Source organism: Phocoena phocoena, chromosome 1, assembly GCF_963924675.1.
Source record: "Phocoena phocoena chromosome 1, mPhoPho1.1, whole genome shotgun sequence".
Classification (NCBI taxonomy): Eukaryota; Metazoa; Chordata; class Mammalia; order Artiodactyla; family Phocoenidae; genus Phocoena; species Phocoena phocoena.
Window position 1 is genome coordinate 185,788,262 of NC_089219.1, and position 19,534 is coordinate 185,807,795.

Consider the following 19,534-nt stretch of genomic DNA (forward strand, 5'->3'; position numbering starts at 1 on the left):
TCCTTTTGGTGGATGGTGGGGCTACCCTGGAGGCGTTGGTGGCAGATGGGCTGAGCCTGAGGGTCCCCCTGGGGGTGGGGGGTGGGCAGCAGAGGGTCGAGGGGATCGGTGACATAGAAGGCTTTTTCAGAAATGGGAAACCTCCAGGGAGGCGGCCGGACCAGGCGGAGCACAGGTCTGATGGGAAGCAGATGTTCTCACCGGGCTGGGGGACGTGGAGAGCCTGCTAGAAGAGGGCCTCCCCCTTCGGGCAGCCCTGCATGGCCATGCCCTGCCCCCAGCTGTCCCCACTGGAATCCTCCCTGAGGCCTGGCCACCTCCCCTGTCCCCTAGCATGGCTCTGACATCCTGACCAGGTCACTGCCGCTCCGTTGGGCCTCAGTTCTTCCTTCTGTCAAATGGCCTCTGAGGCTCCTGCCAGCTCTGATGCGTGATGAGTGTTACCATCCACCCTCCTCCACGCTGGCACACAGGCCGGCAGACCTTGTACCCTCAGCCCAGTCGCCACTGTCCCAGGGCCATCGTCCCATTTTACAGGTGGGCAGAATGAGGCTGGAGGTTAAGTTCCTACTGAAGTTCCCACGGCTGTGCTGGCTGTCGGCCGCAGGCCCCCTGTGTGGGGACGCCAGCAGCTTCTCGGGGAACGATTGGGGCTTCAAAGCCAGTGGTAGCCTGTCCATCTGACTGTCCCCTCGCTGTGGTGTGGCCCCTCCCTGGGAGCCAGGAGGGGCAGAATCTACAGAGGAGACTGGAAGGTCCGGGTTGGAGATCTCCGGGGTGCCTACAGCCAGTAGCACTGACGTGTGAGGCGCCCGCCCCCAACAAGGCTGGCACCTTCAGAGGCAGTGCCTCTTGTCACTTGGCCACTGGTAGGTCCTGGGAAAGGCAGTGATGTTGGGGACTCGGGTGGGAGGGGGAGCGCGAGGGCGCAGTGCAGGGGGAGCCCGCCCTCTCCTCGGCTGCCACTGACTCAGATGCTGTGCTCTGTTAGCTTTCTGTCCGGTTCACTCTGGGCCTTGCAAACCTCAAGGTGGGCCCCACTTGTAAAGTAGATTTGCTGAGCTCGAAGTTCACCGAAGGCAAACACCTTATGGAAAAGCCGTGGTTCCAGTACAGACCAGGCCTGCAGGCTCTGCGGCGCTGCCCGGGAGGACTTCCTGGGTGATGGAGTTGCCCCCTCTCTGCTGTGGTGGTCACCAGCTGGCATGAGGGTGGAGCTCCTGAGCAGTTCAAGTGTGGCTGGTGCAACTGAAGTCTTAATTTGTATTTAATTTTAGTCATTGGGGAAATGCAAATTAAGTCTCCAGTGAGACACCGCTTCACACCCACTAGGATGGCTAGAATAAAAAGACAGACAGTAACCAGTGTTGGAAAGGACGTGGCGAGGTCGGAGGCCTAGCACGCTGCTGGTGGGAACGATGGTGCAGCCACTTCGGAAGACAGCCTGGCGGGTCCTCAGATGTTACAGAGTTACTGTATGACCCCGTGTTGCACTCCTAGGCATTTATCCAAGAGAAATGAAAACCGATGTCCATGTAGAAGTTTGGATATGAGTGGTCATAGCAGTTTTATTCGTAAAACAGGCAAGAATGACCCGAATGCCCATCAAATTATGAAGAGGTAAATAAAATAGGGTGTAGGCATACAATGGAAAATGACTCAGCCACGGAAAGGCATGAAGTACTGACACATGGTACGGGAATGAGCCTTGAAAGTAAAGGAAGCCAATCACAGAAGTCGACGTGTTTACGATTCCATTTCTATGGGGTGCCTAGGATAGGCAAATCCACAGAGATAGGAGGCAGATCAGGGGCTGCCAGGGGCTGGGGCAAGGGGGGAAGATTGCTAATGTGTCTGGGGTTCCTTTTGGGGGTGATACAAATGTTCTGGAATAGTGGCAATGGCTGCACAGCTTTACAGAGGTACTAAAACCCACTGAACGGTGCCCTTTCAAAGGGTGACTTATGCTCTGTGAGTTAGCTCTCTGTAAACACACTGTATACCTGTGTCCGTTTGCGGATCATGGCCGCAGTCACAGCGGGTAATAACAGCTCTAGAATCAGACCGTCTGGTTGGGATCCTGGCTGTACTGCCTGTGGCAGCTTACTTAACCTCTCTGGGCTTCAGTTTTCTCAGCTGTAAAATGGGGGTGATAACTGGACCATCTCAAAGGGCTGTTGTGACAGTTACATGGGCTACAAAGCAGAAGCCCGTAGAAGCGCGCCCGGCGGGTGCCGGAGGACTTAGCCCAGTTAGCCGATACTAATATGACTAGTTTCACAAGCAGACGTCTCCCAGGGCCCCTTCCAATTGTCGCCCACACCTGGGCCCAGCCCTCGCCCTCCCGCAGCCTGCTCCTTCCCCTCCCCCCTTTGCCTGCAGATGGTCTTTGCTAATGTGAGAACTGTTGCCATAACAACCACTCCGCTCCCAGCAGCAGCGACTTCATTGGAGCCGGGTGTCACGTGAAGGTTCTGGGCCGCATCACTGTGAGAACATTGCCAGTAAACCGTGAGGGTTACAGGGCCGGAGAGCCGGGCCTGTCAGGGAAGGGGGCCGCGTCCCCCGGCGAGGCAGGCCAGCAGGCCGTCGTCGGCAGGAGGCTGGCCCTCTGCGCCCAGGCTGGAGTTCAGGTCTTTAAATGAGGGCGGGCTCAGTACGTCAAGAATCCACTCTCTGACCCTGTAACCTCACGATCAGAGGGAAATGAGGCAGAAGAGAAAGGAGCAGGCCGGCACCCCTCCAGACAGAGCTGGAGGCGGGCACCCTCGCTGGGTTCCCTAGCCCTCGGCGCTGGCCGCTCTGGACCAGCAAGTCTTTCTCTGAGGTACACGGTATTGGACGTAAAGAAGCAGCTGTGGCAGGATCGCTGTCCAAGCCCTCTTCCAAGTGCAGGCTGAGCCGGGCTGACCGGCCGGCCGTGGGGGCCGCCCTTCGCCCGCTGCAGAGAGGCGGCCACTCCCCCGAGAAAGGGCGGGGCTGGGCACGATGCGGGGTGGCGGGGATGACTCCTCCCTCATCAGGCCAGCTTTTGCCTGAGAACACTGCCGAGCAGAAGTGAGGCCAGAGCAGGGATGGGAAGCCTGCTCCACTCCCCGGAGGCACTCCGTCTGCAGCGCCTGCAGCAGAAAGGCCAGCCGGGTCTCTCGAAGCTCTAGCCCCACGTCCAGGCTCGCCGAGTGGAGCCGACGGGTGCCCAGAAGCCAGGCCCTGCAGCCCCTATCCCAGCGGGCAGGCTCCCCAGAGTAGGTGCTGCAAAGCCTTGGCCGTTCTCCGAGGAGGATGGGGTCAGGGAGGATGTCAGCCCCGGAGCGCAGAGCCAGGCGAAGGGGGTTGTGCTAAGCAGGACGCAGAGGGAAGGAGAGCGTCTGGGCGCTGCCCGCCCAGATCCTGGAGCCGACGCTGCGTGCCCGGCAGCACTGCGGCAGCGTCCGGCAGCGCCCCCTGGCGGCCCGTCTCCGCAGTGAGGCCGCGGCCGGGTGGCCTGGGGAGGGCATCCCCAGAGGAGCGGGACAGAGGGGGCCCCTCAGGTGAGGCCTGGGGATGCGGGAGTGGACTTCCGCAGGGAAGGGACAGTGCGTTTGTGCCAAGGGAGCAGACGAGCCGGAGGCCCAGGACGCACCGCCCGGCGGCCTGGCATCGGGAAATGGAAGCCCCGGTTTCCATGGGCAGCCTGTTCTGGCGTCTGCAGCGAGGCGTCTGGATCTCCCAGGCGCTGCCTTCCGCACCGCGTCACCCACAGGGCGGGGCTTGGGCGGTGCAGATTCCTGGGCCCCGTCTCCAAGCTGCTGAGTCGTGGCCTCTGTGGGTGATGCCCTGGCACCTGCCTCTTCAGCACACTCCGGGAGGAGGAAGGATGCTTTTACAGGCTTCAGCCAGCAACAGAGCCACACAGGCTGTCAGAGTTGGTTCGGCCTTGGGTATGCCCAGCCCCAACTCCCTTATTTAATCCACAGAGAAACTGAAGCCCAGAAAGGGGAGGTAGCTTACCCGAGGCCCCACAGTCGACTAACGTGTGCCCGGGGGAAACCAAGAGGGAACACTCCACTGGCCCCGAGCCACCGCCCTCATCCTCCACCCCGCCTCACACTTCCTCTTGGCCCAGTGCCCACTGGAGACAAGTCGCTGAGGGTCTCTGAGCCAAGTCTTCTCACTCAAGCAAAATCAGAACTGTCGGGGATCTGCAGAGACCCCTGCCTGGTGATTCTGGGCCAGGGGAGACCCTTCGTGCCCCCTCTCTGGCCCCTCCTCTCTGGCTCCTCCTGGTTTCCTTTCCTCGCCTCACACAAGCACATGACCGGTACCTTGCTTTGTCGTCCTGGCGCTCTCTGGGCGCTCTGGGGGCCACTGACTGCTGGGCTCCGGGCGGGCACTCGTTGGTCGAGAGGGTTCAGGCTTCTCCGGAGCAAGGATGGAGACCCAGGAGCCCTCGGCAGCGGGAAGCACGGGATCGGTCGCGCTGCAGGGCTCTGTGACGCGCGCCTCCCACGGTATTGTGACTTACGTGGGGGGCGAGTGAAACGACGGAATTAGTAAAAGAAACTGTCCCCGCCCACACGGTGGTGAAGGTGGGAGCCTCTTGCATGGAGGGCCACTCCGGGCTCTCTCTGGGGCCCCTGGGCTCAAAAAGGTGGTGAGGAAAGGAGTGGGGGAGTGGCTGCAGGTGAAGGAGGGTTGCTGGGCTCTGCCAGAGGGCAGGGAGGTTTGTGAGCGGAGACCTGGCACATGTGGGGACCGGGGGTGGGCCCACGGCTGGACCTTGAAGGTCACGTCCTTGAGCAGAGGAGAGGGATAGAAATGAGTGACTCCCGGAGACGTGGGGCTGCGTGTCCACACAGAACGATCACGATCATCCAGACGCTGGCTGTCGTGTGGTGACACAGACTCCCGAGGATCTCCTGCTAGATGTTGCTCGGGCAGGGGACCCCTGGCTAGAGCCGGAGATCACTTTGTCAGAGAGAAGTTTGTGTTGTAACTGGCTCTTATTATAATGGTATTTGACCTGCGTGTACTAGGAGCCCAAGCTGTGATGAATTTTAGAATCTAGAGAAGACTTGGACGCCACCCTTGGGATCTAATAGGGTCAGGAGAGATTTTTTTTTTTCGTTTTGGGAGTTGTTGAGAGAGAGGGGGTGTGTGTGTGTGAGAAGCTTCGTCCTGCCTGTCCCAGGTCCTTTAGCCTGCATTTCTAGGTGGGTCTGTTCTGTACCGTCTCAGTTTATGCAGCAGTCACCCCTGCTGGTGACACACCTCTGTGCCGATCGACCCCAGGACAACGCAGAGCGGCCAGTCCAAGGCCTCCGTTGCAGGAGCCCTGGGCCAGGAGTCCACTGGGCCTGCCACGCCCCACCTGGTGACGCTCCCAAGCCTTTCTTCTCTGGGCTGGAGCGATGTGCTCTTTCTCCCGTTCACGAGATGCTTCTTTCAAGCTCTGAAATGCCAGGACTTGAACATCTTCCCCTTGAGCCACTTCCATTCCTGTCGGTTCCCACCTGGTGCAGCTACTCAGAACAGGAGCCAGCCTCGAGGCTGGACGCAGACGCAGTCCTCTGGAGGCCCTGCCCCGGGCTAAACTGAACGTGCGCTCCAAGACGCAGTGCAAGTAAGTAAGGGTTCACCAGGCAGTTCGCGGTTCACCGAACTGTCAGCCAGTAATTAAAGCTGTACAGAACTTGGGGAAATTCGACTGCTGAGTCCCTCCTCCTTCCTGCAGGCCCCTAAATCTCTTGGGGTCCTTATCCCCTAAATCTCTTGGGGTCCTTATCCTCGTGCCCATGATGTCAGGTTTCAGATCACAGGCCGAAGAAGGGCCCCGAGTCCCAGCACTTCCCACGACGGTGAGACGGGCTCGCAGGGACTGGGGATGAAGATGTACCATCGCTGCAGTGCAGGGGGAGGTGGGCCTGGTGACCCCTCCACGTGGGAGCGAACCCCAGCGGAGAAGGTGGGGTCCACCACAGCTGCACCTGCAGGAACGGCACTGCCACCTGCAGGTGTCTGGGTGTGCCCGCTGCCCGCCCCGCCCCCGCTGTACCTTTGGACACATTAGAGCTGCCTCGTGCAGAGAACCTCCTGGGCACCAAGCACCTGGTTCAGCTCTTTAATTCTCCTGACTGTGCCACCGGGCGGGTTCGCTATTCTCTCCCTTTAATCGAGCAGACAACTCAGAGGAGTGGTGAGATGCCTCGCTCCAGGTCAGACATGCTGGGAGGGCATGGCCAGCACCTGCCCTTGGCCTTGCTGCCTCAAGCTCTGTGTTCCCTCTGCCGCACCACCCGACGGCACTCCCCCGCTCCGGGTCTTGGCCGTTCACGGTCTTGCCCTCCAGAAGCCTGTTTCCCTGGTGCTGACTCCAGAGCAGAAGGGACCCCGTTTGCCATCAGCCTCCCAGGGTGCCGCCCCGTCTCCAGCTCCAGTGACCCCTGTGCCCTGGTCTTTTCCTTCCACACCTGCGGCAGGGGACACGGCCACACAGCTGTCTCGGTGCACACGTCTTCGGGACGGCAGAGCGGAGTGTGCGTGATTCTGATGTGAGGGTTTCCACGGACTGCCAGCGGGACCCTGGGGAGGTGTGTGTCTGGAGGCGTGTGTGCGTCTTTAAGGCCCTGTGTTGTCACGGAAAGAACAGAGCTTTGGAGTCACACAGACGTGGGGGGTGCCTAGTCTTGAGCCCACCACGTGGTGCACACTCAGTGAGTGGGTGTTGTGTGCATTTGCACGAGTGTGTGTGTACACACACGCACACCTGATGTCAGGTTTCCTTGGTGGCCGGTCCTTACTCCCAGGACTCCTGATGGAGACAGCAGGCTCTCCGTGGTCTCCTGTAAGAAACACCGCCCCCGCGCGTGCTGGGAGGATGCTGTTTGTGGCGACTGTGCGTTACCGTGGTGACGGCTGGGTAGCTCAGGGAGCACACGCGTCCTCCCGGCCGCTCCATTTGCAGGGTGCGCCTTGGAGCAGCAGTCAGGACAACTCGTGCTCCCCGCCCCACCTCCTTGTCACCCCATGACTGCTGGGATCCCCACCCTGCCTCCCCCCAGCCCCGCTTCTCACACACACGTACATGCACGCGCACACACACAGGCACACATGCACTCAGGCATGCACCACGCCCTCCTCTTGCTGGTGGACCCTGTCCTGCAGGAGCTGAGAAGCCAGGCCTCCAGAGGGAGGCTGTGAGGTGTGTCCTGATCAGGGCCTCCAGCCCAGGGGAGAGGTGTGCTCTGTGGCCACAGCGAGGACCGTGGCGGGAGCTGAGTCACACCGGAGGGGCCCTTTTCCTCATTTGAACGAAGGTACCGCATAGACTGGGAGTGTCCTGACTGCGTCCCTGTCCCACACGGGGGCCGGAGAGGAGCTCCTGGGCTCCCCCCCACCGCCGCTCTATTTCCTCCAGCCTCTCCCCCATACCCAGACCTGACATTTGACAGACGCATGGAAGCATCATGACTCGGCCAACAAAACATTGTCACAAAGTCACGTGTGCCCCAGATTACCTCCGCACCCCATCTCTGATCCCTGCGGAGATGGTGGGAAAGGGGTGAAGCTTGTTATGGGTTGGGGGTCAGAGGTGGGTAGGGTGGGGGGGTGAATGCCTTTGCAAATGCAGCTTATTCATATTTTAAAGCTAAAACTTTAAAGACTTGCTTCTGGGGTCAGGAATGTGAATATCAAATTGCCTTCCTACCCCCTCCTCCCCACGCCCAGCCTAGGCACAGGGTCTGCAGCTCCTTGAGCTACAGAGGCCTTCCCTTACATGCAGCCTCTTGTCCTGGGACTCCCGCTGCACCCCCAGAGATGGGCCTGTCACCTGAGAATGTGGACACAGCCAGACTCTCACCACCCGCTGCACCTGAGCTGAGTCTTTGACGAGCAGGGTGGCATGCCCGAGATGGCCACCAGGGGATGCTGCCGGGGCTCGCAGGGAGCTGTGGGGTGGCACCTTTGCAGACTATCCAGGCCTTGGGGCAGAGAGCAGAGCCAGGCCCCCTAGCTCTGCCCCCAGCTCTGTCCCCAGCTCTGTCCCCGCCTCCCCCCCTGCATGCCCACTCACACCTGGGGCAGCAGCCTGATGCCACATGTTCCTCGTTGATACTTTTCTGCACCTCCAGCCAATCATCCCCCCCGCCCCCCGTCCCTGACCTCAGCCTCCCGTTCCTCCTGTGACCGTGTTGGACTGAATCACTTCCAAGGACTCTTGTGGAAAAAAGACGTTTTCCTAATGGGACACGTATCCATCCCTTCTTTTTTTATGTGTTTTTGTGGTGGTCTCGTCCATCCATTCTAGAGACGGTCACCGAGCACCTATTCTGTGCCACCACTGGCTTGGTGCCGGCGATGCCGAGATGCCCTGTGATCTTCTTCCTGGACTTGACCGTGCCCTGTGCTCCATGTGAAGCGTGGGACCCTGTCTCTGAGGCTCAGTTTCTCCTCCGTGAAATGGGGCAGCAGCACAGAGCTCCCCCAAGTGCCGTGAGGCCCCACCTCGCTGATGCCTGCCTGGGGTTGGCACACATGGTTCTCCGAGTCACCCTTGGTCCCTTCCTCTCGGGGACACTCACCCCTCGGAGTCGTGTGCACCTCTTCCCTCACCGCTGCCAAACCCGTGGAAAGCATCGCCCTGGCCCAGGAGCACCCCCCCCCATCTTGGTCCCCATATAGGCCTTTCAGGAGCAAGCTTTAAAAATATACGTACACAGACAGAGTCCCTGTCTGTTCTCCACACCAAGCCATCATTACAGCCACGGAGCAGCTCCCACGTGACCCTTGCCAGGATAAACAGGCACTGGCACCCCCAGGCGTGCTGCGTGAGGAGACCTGCCCTCCTCCCTGCCGGCTGCCCCCAGGCCCCCAGGGGAGGGAGGTGGCTGGGCTCCGCGTGGAGCCGGTTCTATGGAAAGGTGCCTCCGAGGCTCTAGGAAGGCTTCCTGCAGCCCTCACCTCGCTGACCAGACAGGCAGGGCAGCCGCCTGCCAGCCGGCCGGACCTAGTCTTGGGGCAAAGTGCCTCCCGAAGGGACTCAGAAACGTCCCCTTCGGCAGCTCGCAGAGCTGCACGCACCTGCTGGCTCTGGGTGGGGCGAGGACCCCCGAGGGTCCGGATCGGGGGCCCGGTAGCCTGCGGGGTCAGAGCTCTGGGGTCTTCCCCGTTGCTCTGCTGTCATCTCCGTGGGTCTGTGACTCTCCCACGGGTTGTGCCTTTGAGGGACGCAATGGGGGATCTACCCGCACTCAGTGACTGAGGGTCCCAGGTCCCCGCTAGGCCGTGGAGCAGGGCGGGCTGCGGTGTCTGCTTCATCGAGGCTCCCTGGATGGATCGGCGGAGGGCAGAGCAGAGTCCCTGAGTCTGTCCGTGCTCGGCACCCTCAGACTTTCGGGTGTTTCCACCCTGGGAAGGCGATGGGGCACGTTTCTGGGTGCTGTGCTGGAGTCTCCTCTGTCCAGGCTAAAGTCCTGCCTGGAGACCGAGGCTGGGTTCCATGACCCAGATGGTGCACGGTCTGCGGTGGGGCTGCACCCGCACAGCCTCACCTGGGCTCACACCGCCGGCCTGGGGTCTGGATGCCCTGTGCTCAGCCCGTGCCCCGGAAGGTGGTTGCTCACTGCCCCCTGCCCGCCAGCGTTTCGGGGGCTCTGGGCAAACTCTCCCCTGGACCCCAGCAGCAGACGCTCCCAGCCTGGGGCTGGCTCACACCAGCTCCCAGAGCCAACCCTCAGCCCCTCCCCCTGACTCTGGGGTCGGCGACATCACGGTGGCAGCCTCACAGCGGGGTACTTATACCCCAGAAACTGGCCAGCACTATCCATTTGGGCATCCCCACCTACGAGAGCCGGTTGTTAAACATTTACCAACACACCTCCAGAGACGGGGTTTCGGGCAGACCTTCCGGGGCCTGGGCCGGGGCCTCTGCTGGGAGAAGCGGGGCCCCCCAAAGTGACGCCAGGCTGGGATGGTCTTGCGGGGCTCTGGGAGGACACTGAAGGCCGTTGCCTGCAGCCCCCGTCCAGGGCTGGGACGTCAGGACTCCAGGGCATGTCCAGGGCCCTTAGGAAGGCCTGAGAGGCAGACCCTTGTGCCCCCGGGACCGCTCCCCTGGGGATATGGTCACCTGCCACCTCCCGGCCCAGCAGTGACTCCTCTACACTCATCCAGCTTCTCCTCTCCCCACTCTAGATCCGGAGTCCCAGAGAAAGAGGACGGTGCAGAATGTCCTGGATCTACGACAGAACCTGGAGGAGACCATGTCCAGCCTGCGAGGGTCCCAGGTGACACATAGGTGAGAGCCAGCTGCCCCCTCTTCCTCCCATTGTTGGGGGGCAGGGCCCGCTACCGTGGCCCGAGCGTGCGAGGTCGGTGGGCGTCTGAGCAGTGCGCGCTCAGCCCCCGGGGCCACGTCGTGTGTCCACGGGAGGAGTGTGGCCTTGCTCGGTGTTTGCTGCTGCTGGAGACTTAGGTTTCGTTTCATTAGGCTGGAGCATCACTGGAAGGGGGGTGGGAAGCAGGAGCCACCACAGGGCTCAGGCTCTGGTCTCCCACATCCATGTCCCTGCTGGGTGCCTGTCTCCTCGTGGTCACAGGGGTTATTAACTACCCTCCTGTTCAGTTGTGAAGTTTCCACATGCCCTTTCCGACCCCCAGCATCCTTCTTGCCCCTCAGCCGCTGGCCAGCACGGTGGCCCAGGTTCCATACCACGCAGACCCCCTCCACCTGCCCCCCGAGAGCCTCGCAGCCCCCACCAGGACCCCTCCCACAGCATCTCCCTGCCCGGTGTCCTGGCCTCAGGCTCTGCCGTGACTCAGAATTTCCCGCGCTGTCTCCTTGGGCTGCCTGATGAGCTCATGCCATCAGCTCCAAGGGGGACAGAGGGCCGGGCTACACCCCGGGGGGTAGAGAGCAAACAGCCAGGATTGAGAAATCCTGGGGGCTGTGGAGCAGGAAGGTGGAGAAAGGGCCTGGAAGCCAGTTCCTCCCCATCTCCTGGGGTTGGAAAATGAGAGCAAAGTTGGGATCTAGAGGCAGTGTGAAAAGGGCTTTTCTTAGCCCAAGTGTGTGGCCAAGTTATATGCAGACCAACTTTACTTACCTCCAGTGACAGAGAACTCATTACCTCTCAGCCATCCCTTCCTCGTGGGGTTGCTGTGACTATGAAGTGGAGCTGAAGTCTGGCCTCAGTGGCTCCCACCCATCGGCTCCGGTTCCCCTGCTGAGACTCCCTCCTCCTTCCTTCCCACACTCTTTCCCCGGCCCCATCCCATCTGGACACGCAGCCCTTTGCTCCCGGACATCTAAAATATTTTACATGATGAAGCAAAGCCTCTTCTCTCTGGGGTTACCTCTGCTCAGGCCAGCAGGACCCCAACTAGTGATGAAAGGGATGTGATCAGGGAGGGCTGAGAAAAAAAGTGGATGGTGGGGCTCCGGGAGCCTCTGGGACTCAGGTCCCTTTACGTCTGTGTCCCGCCTCCAGCCCTCCCAGCCCTGAGCAGAACCCAGGTGGGACAGGGGTCTGGCTTGGCTTGGCTCACCATTTTAAGGACCCAGTGGATGAAATTTTGAACGTCCTCCTTCCCCCAGCCAGGGAAGTTGTTGGAACGGTGCTCAGCGCCAAATCACCCGCCAGTCCCATGCTAAAGAAGGCAGCGAGAGATCCGTTCCTGAGAGGGTCACACCCCAGATGACTCAGCCACGGGGAAAGGGCAGCCGCAGCAGCCCCGGCCTCCCGTTCCCCTGCCTCTGAGCCCCCAGCCTCCCGTTCCCCTGCCTCTGAGCCCCCAGCCCCCCAGCCTCCTGGTGCCTCGACCTCTGAGCCCCCAGACCTCCAAGTTAAGGCACCTTGACCCCAGGCAGGCTCTGCTGCTTTCTGCTTGGGGGCAGAGTGGGAAGAGGGAGGCCAGAAGCCTTTTGCATAAAGTTGACTGGTGCGTGGGCAGCGCCTCGGGCCTCTGGCTTCTCTCTCTCTTTATGGGAAAAGAACCAAGAGCCCTGAAGCTGGTTTTTCTGTTTACTGTGGACCCAGAGCCACTTCCTGTCTTAGGCTTTGGTTTATGTTATTCGTGGTTCACACTTTGATAGCCAAAACAATGATTCCCTGAATTTTTAACGGCCCTTTTACTTACTAAAGTGCTTTCCATCAATCAGCCCTTCCCTCGGCCCTGGGAGTGGACAGGATGTGTGCACACGCCCTGAGTTAGAGAAGGTGCAGCGGGGGGGCTCCGGAGAAGGGGTCACAGGCCAGAGTCTCACGAGTGGATCAGGGTGGCTTCTGCGTCCAGCGAGCTGAGAGCCCGGCCGGCTGAGTGCAGGACAAACACGGGCTCTGTCCTGGAGGAGCTTACAGTCCAGTGAGTGTGTCCAGCAAGGTTATTTTCACCCTGGAGCTGACAGGCTGCCTCTAGATTCAGTTCCTTTTCAGAAACCTTTCCTCCTATCCGACTTCCCCTATTTCCCTGGCTTGTTCCCCCGCAAGGAGAGAGTGTGGGTCAGAGGGCTGCAGCCGGAGAGGAAGTGGAACTCCGCCCTCAACCCGCTCCAGGCCCACCATGCCCTCCACCCCATAAAACGTCCTCCCCAGAGAGAAGCAAGACTGAAGGGCGGAATCTAGGACTGGAAATCAAGGACCCAAGTTTGAGCTAGAATTTCCACCACCGACTCAGAGGTGTCTGGAGGTGTGTTTGGGGACAGAGGGGAGCAGTGAGGTCGAGGCCGCGAGCCGGGAACAGGACCGAGGGACCTGGCACTTGGCAAACCCACACGCGACGCTAGTTTTGCTACAAAACGGGCTCCCCTGAAGCTCTCCATCGTCCTGTCACCAGGGCCGTCACTGGCTTCTTCCTTTTGCTCCTCGCCCCCTTGTCACCGTCAGCTTTTTTTTTTTTTTTTTTTTTTTTTTTTTTCTGTGCGGTACGCGGGCCTCTCACTGTCGTGGCCTCTCCCGTTGCGGAGCACGGGCTCCGGACGCGCAGGCTCAGCGGCCATGGCTCACGGGCCCAGCCGCTCCGCGGCATGTGGGATCTTCCCGGACCGGGACACAAACCCGCGTCCCCTGCATCGGCAGGCGGACTCTCAACCACTGCGCCACCAGGGAAGCCCCGGTCAGCTTGTTTTTACTAAGCCCCTACTTGCTGCACAAGGCCCGGTACTGAGTCTCACTTCGAAAACTCGCCTGATCGTCCGTCCTGGGCTCACCCCCGCCCATGCGGTCTTGAGTGCCAAGCACCCGCCAGGGTGTGCAGAGGGCAACCCGCCACGGTGAGCGAGGCAGGCCGCCCCCGCCACCCCCCAGGACCACAAGCACCCAGGGAACTGCCGTTCCCCCTGAGGTCCGAGTCACTAGAAAGGGAAAGTACCCAGGGTACCACACACAGGATAGACAGGAAGTCCCAAGGGGAGAAGCTGGGTGTGGACCAGGCCAGGAAGTCTGCTCACTGATTGCCGTGCCCATCCCGGTCCCCTGCTCACCCACAGGACTTCTGCAGAGACCACCATCACAGTCAAGGCCCATACAGCTCCCTCCAGTTTTTGATCAAAAAATAAAACCCTGTTTTCTCAGGATTGACAGAGACAATTTTGGAGGATTTTGTTATTTTCGAGGAACTTTACAAAAACAAGAATAGAAAAATCAGTGTCTCACTCCATTTGACCCCCTAGAGTGACTAAGAAATGGATGTGTTTGCAGATTAAAGATTCCTGAGCTCTGTAACCCAGCTTTCCTTTGCCGCTCGGCTTTCTTGGCCCACAGATCCCATCTCATTTATTCAACCCTGTCTGGCTCTATTTAGGCCAAGCCACTGAGACCCCACCTGTGGTTGATTTGGGCTGGCACCACTGCTAGGCTGGGGGGTGATTGTGGGTCTCTGCCTGTCCAGGCAGCCACCTTGGCCCCTGAGGGAGAGAGGCCTCTCCTTCCCCAGCTCCAGACCCCCTGGGCTCAGGCCATCTAGCACTGACCTGCTTCCGTGGCCTGGCCAAGCAGGGCCTGAGGCTTCACCCGCTCTGTCCATTTTCCCACGTTCTCCCCTCTGTCCGGCTAAGGCCGCTCTGTCCTCTGCTGAGGTTCCACTGCTTCTCCCGATGCCCATGCCTTGGCCGGGGCTAGTCTTTCGGGGACCTACATGCTCCACACCCCACTCCTGACTTTGCTGTCTCTGGTTTGGGAAGCAACTAGCCCTGAGTTCAGTAACAGAAAAGAGGTGTTAGACTCCCTGAACAAAATGAATGATCGAGGCCTTCCACTCTCAGGTGACTCCCCCAGGTTTCGTGGGGCCCTTCCCGTTCACTGCACACCTTCTGTATACCAGGCACTGTGTCAGGTCTTTACAACTCTATATATGATAAAGTAGCTATTATAGTTTTATCCCCATTTGACAGATGAGGGGATGGAGGCTTGGCAAGGTTGATGGCTTGCCTCGGCCTCCTGACTCATAAATAGTAGAAAAGGATTCAAACCCAGGTCATATTATAAAATCTGTGCCCTTACCGTGTACGGGATTCCTTCCCTAGCGCTCACCGGCCTCTTCCTTTGACAACCTGAGCTGACACACCTCAGGGCAACATACACCCTAAGAGGCCTCCAGGAGGCCCAGGAGCTCGGGCAGGGGGGCAGAGGGGCAGAGGCGGGAGGACGGGAGAGTGGAGGGAGGCATTACAGCCGCCCGAGGACCGGGCTCAGAGCGCTGGACTGGAGAGTAACCAGTGCCCTTCCACCCGCCCAGCTCCCTCGAGATGACCTGCTACGACAGCGACGACGCCAACCCCCGCAGTGTGTCCAGCCTGTCCAACCGCTCGTCGCCCCTCTCCTGGCGCTACGGCCAGTCCAGCCCGCGGCTGCAGGCCGGGGATGCGCCGTCGGTGGGCGGCAGCTGCCGCTCCGAGGGGCCGCCCTCCTGGTACATGCACGGGGAGCGCGCACACTACGCGCACACCATGCCCATGCGCTCCCCCAGCAAGCTTGGCCACATCTCGCGCCTGGAGCTGGTCGAGTCCCTGGACTCGGACGACGTGGACCTCAAGTCCGGCTACATGAGCGACAGCGACCTCATGGGCAAGACGATGACGGAGGACGACGACATCACCACCGGGTAGGAGCGGCCCGTGGGCAGCTGGGGGGAGGACAGTCCAGTGCGCGGACGCCAGAAGGGCGGACGGACCCCAGGGAGGGCGAGGGGACCACGGACAGCGCAGCGCGTGGATCCCATAAGGGTGGATGGACTTCGCTCCGGGGAAGGAAGCTGTTCTGTGACAAGGAGCCGGTGGGGGGCGTCGTGTGGACTGTCGTGCGAGGCTGCTGAGGTTGGGCGGGGTGTGTGTGTTGGGGGGGGCGATGTCTGAGGAGCTGATTGGTCAGCGAAGGTGCCCCCTCATTGGCCCCTGCAGCTGTCATTCTGTGGCAGCCCCGCCCTCCGCCTGGTCTCCGCCCCCGACCCGCTGGTGGTCTGGGCCCTGGAGGATTCTTGTGCTGTAAGCGTGCACGTGGGACAGCCTGACCTCCCTATTTGAGAGTCAGGGTGACAGGGTCCCTTTCCCTCGAGGGACTACAGAGAAGAGAGGCCAAGGGAGTGTGTTGGGAGCGCTGGAGAGCGGAGCGCAGTACTAGCTCTGCTTCCAACGCTGGGCCCCAAGCCCTGTCCCCACCCCACCCTGGCCCCCTTTCTCCTCCTCTGGTCTCTTCCTGTGCAAACCTCTGTCAGCGCTTCAACTTCCGAGTCTGACCCAGACGCGGCACCCTCCGTCAAACCCTTCTTTCCCGTCTTCCTCTTCTCATCTTTTTCTGCCCCACAGACAGGGTTGGGTTTGTGGAGCAGCTTGCGGTGGCGGGGGCGCGCAGTCTGGGACATGAGGGGAGAGGACAGGAAGAAAGAATTGCTAGGGACTTCAGGGTCCAAGAGCTGAGACCAGAGCACTGCACAGCTTCTGGAAGCTCTCAGGCATCTCCGGCTGGCTCTACCTCCACTCGCCCTTCTTGGTTTGCTGGACCCTCCCAGGGACCACACGGGTAGCCGCAGTTTCCCTCCCCACCCCCCTTGGAACTACCTCTCCCCAGTAAACAGCTCGAACTGGAAGGGAGTGGAAGGTCGCTGAGCTCTAGGCTGTCCACTGCTCCCCACCCCAGGGATGTACTGGGAGGACCGGACCTGGCAGGGCCTGTCCCGATGACAGGCTGCTTTGGAGCAAAACAACTGACTCATGAATGGGGTTGTTTACTTCTTGTAAGCCCCAGGGGCCGGCCCACCTCTTGTCAGCTCCGCCAGCGTGGGGCTGGGGCCGCAGACAGTTGTGCAGCTCCTCGTGGGTGCAGAGGCTGTGCTAGGTGGAGGAGAGCCTGGCATCTGATGCTGCTCTGTACAGCCTCTGCCCCAGGAAGCCCTTCTCTGAGGAAGTGTTGGGTCCCTGCCCTCTGACATCGCCCAGCTGGACAGGGCAGAGAGCTCCCACGTCCAGGACTCTGCCTTTGGAGAGACCCCAGTCTGAAGCAGGTGGTGGGACCTCTGGCACCTAACCAGCTGTGAGCTTGGGCAAGTCACTTAAGCTCTCTAGGCTTCGGTTTGTCTGTCGATAATAATAGAACTTATCTCAGGGCGATGATAAGGGTTAAATGCATTAATTACATAAAGTGCTTGGGATAATTCCTGGCTCTCTGTAAATGCTCAATCCATGTTAGTTGATTTTTATTGCTATTATTATTGTTACTATCAAAGTTAAAATCACCCTCTAAAGGAGGGGAGGGACTCCTGCCCCCTGAGGGTCCCAGGCTTGCCCTGAGGGACTGGGCAGTGAAGCACAGCCCCATCAGGATCAGCAGCAGGGACAGATGTAGCAGCAGCTGGCCAATCCTGGGGACATAGATTCAGGGGTGTGCGGGTACGGAGTGCTGGGCGGGGGAGCCAGGAAAGACGCCCTTTACTCGGCCTCTAGCACCTTGTCTTTGTCGTCTTTCCTCTGGACAGTGTGTGTGCTCCTGAATCAGTGCAAAAGCAGAGTTCACTAGACTGGCATGGATGGGACCTTCCCTCCCTGTGCACTCATGCCCGTCAGCCCTGGGGAAGCGTGGGGTTTGCAGGGAACACGGAACAGAGTGGCAATACCCACAAAGTGGTCCTCCCTGCGAACTGCAGTGCTGGCGCCAAGATCATTTCACATGAGTTTTTATGGTCAGTCTGCAATTAGCAGCAACTCTCAACAAGCCAGTTCTAAGGGGGCTGTGGCGTTAACATCCTGCCAGCACTGTCAACACACCCATCCTTCAATGCCCTTAAGCAGTCAGAGTTGAGGGGAATCCGTTTATAACCCCCAGTAATTTGAATATAACCAATCACTCCTCAGTTATGTGTTTTCACAGTTAAGTGCTGTGTTCTTTCACTAGAAGTGGGGCATCCTGGCTTCCAGGGAACCTGAGCCGCACTTGCCCAGCCCCTTTCTCTCCCACTGGTTTCCATCCAGGTTTTGTAACTTAGAAAACGTCCTGCTCCTAAGAAAATTGCTTTTCCTACTCATAAGACAGGCAGGGCTATTCCCTTCTCACCTACCAGTGACACCCCATCCCTTCCCCGTTGGCCACTGCCCATGACCATTCACTTCCTGACTCAGAAGTCTCAGCACTGGGCGAGCAGGACAGGTGAGGCTCGCCGCCGGGCTTTCGCTCCCCCCATCCCCCCCGACCCCAGCTGACACAGTCACAGGCCATCCCGGTGAGACGTGGAGGATGGCAGTAACCCCGAGGCTTTCTCGGTGCCCTCCGTCCATCCCCTGATGGGGGATCGCCCACTTGGGGCTCTTCCCAAGCCCTTGTTCAGTCCGGAATCAGCCCTCCCCGCTCCATCCCAATGCCTAGCCGATTCCGGGTTGCCCATCTGGGTGAGCTCAGGGAAGGCAGATTCTTCAAACTGAAGCTCAACAAACCAGGATGCGGAAGGGAATGCAGCTGCTAAAACCATCATATACTTGAATTTATATATTTAAACAATTATAGTAAAACATGGTTTTATACGTGGCTAATATCTTAAGTGCTTTTTTTTTTTGCGGTACGCGGGCCTCTCTCTGCTGTGGCCTTGCCCGTTGCGGAGCGCAGGCTCAGCGGCTATGGCTCACGGGCCCAGCCGCTCTGTGGCATGTGGGATCCTCCCGGACCAGGGCACGAACCTGCGTCCCCTGCATCGACAGGCGGACTCTCAACCACTGCGCCACCAGGGAAGCCCTTAACTGCTTTTAAGTTTAAGAGTTCAGTGGTGGTAATTACGTTCACATTGCCGTGTCACCATCGCTGACGTCATCTCCAGGACTTTTTCATTTTCCCAAGCTGAAATTCTGCACCCGTTAAACACTGACTCCCCAGCCCCCATCTCCAGCCCCCCACCCCACCCTTCCTCGTTCTGTCTCTATGAGCTTGACGGTTCTAAGGACCTCACAGAACTGGAAATCGCACGGTATTTGTCTTTTTCAGACTGGCTTACTTCACTCTACATCATTACCTCAAGTTTCATCCATGTGATAGCAGTCGGAATTTCCTTCCCCTTTAGGGCCAAATAATATTCCATTGTATATACAGACCACAGTTTGTCTATCCATTTACCCACTGATTTACATTTGGGTTGCTTGCTATGAACATGAGTGTACAAATATTTCCTCAGGAATCTGCTTTCGATTCTTTTGGGTATATTCTCAGCAGTGGAATTGCTGGATCATATGTAGCTCTATTTTTAATTTTTTCGAGGAACCACATACAGTTTTCCAGAGTGGCCGCACCATTTTCCATCGCCACCTGCAGTGCATGAGGGCTGCCTTTTCTCCACATTCTCGCCAACACTTGTTGTTTCCCATGTGCTTGTTTTTTTAATAACAGCCATCATGATGGGTATGAAGTGGTTTTAATCTGCATTTCCCTAATGACTAGAGATGTTGAACATCTTTTCATGTGTTTATTAGCCATTCATATGTCTTCTTTGGAGAGAGATCTATTCAAGTCCTTTGTCCATTTTTTAATTAGGTTGTTTGGTTGTTGTGGTTAAGTTGTAGGAGTTCTTTATATATTCTGGGTATTAATCCCTTATCAGACATACGATTTGCACATATTTTCTCCCATTCTGTTGATGGTGCCCTTTGATGCGCAAAAGTTTTTCATTTCAATCAAGTTTAGTTTATCTCTTGTTTCTTTTGTTGCCTACACTGTAGGTGTCATAGCCAAGAAATGATTGCCAAATCCAATGTCATAAACCTTTTCCCCGATGTCTTTCTCCAAGAGTTTTATAGCTGCTGAGGCTTTTTTTTAGTTTTTAAAAAATTTTTATTTATTTATTTATTTATTTTTGGCTGCATTGGGTCTTTGTTGCTGTGTGCAGGCTTTCTCTAGTTGCGGTGAGCGGGGGCTACTCTTAAGGCAGTGTGTGGGCTTCTCATCGCGGTGGCTTCTCTTATTGCGGAGCACGGGCTCTAGGCGCACCGGCTTCAGTAGTTGTGGCACACGGGCTTCAGTAGCTGTGGCTCACGGGCTCTAGAGCGCAGGCTCAGCAGTTGTGGCACACGGGCTTAGTTGCTCCGCGG

The 19,534-nt window shown here is 58.7% G+C and overlaps 1 protein-coding gene across 3 annotated transcripts in view; it reads left to right on the forward strand.

Moving 5' to 3' along the window:
- Positions 1 to 19,534, forward strand: part of NAV1 (neuron navigator 1) — a 143,638-nt gene that overhangs the window by 54,862 nt on the left and 69,242 nt on the right. For all 3 annotated transcript variants that reach the window (XM_065896486.1, XM_065896496.1, XM_065896505.1), the window contains exons 4-5: positions 10,174 to 10,276; positions 14,713 to 15,078. In XM_065896486.1, the coding sequence (XP_065752558.1) occupies positions 10,174 to 10,276; positions 14,713 to 15,078 (469 nt within the window). The remainder of the gene's footprint in view (positions 1 to 10,173; positions 10,277 to 14,712; positions 15,079 to 19,534) is intronic.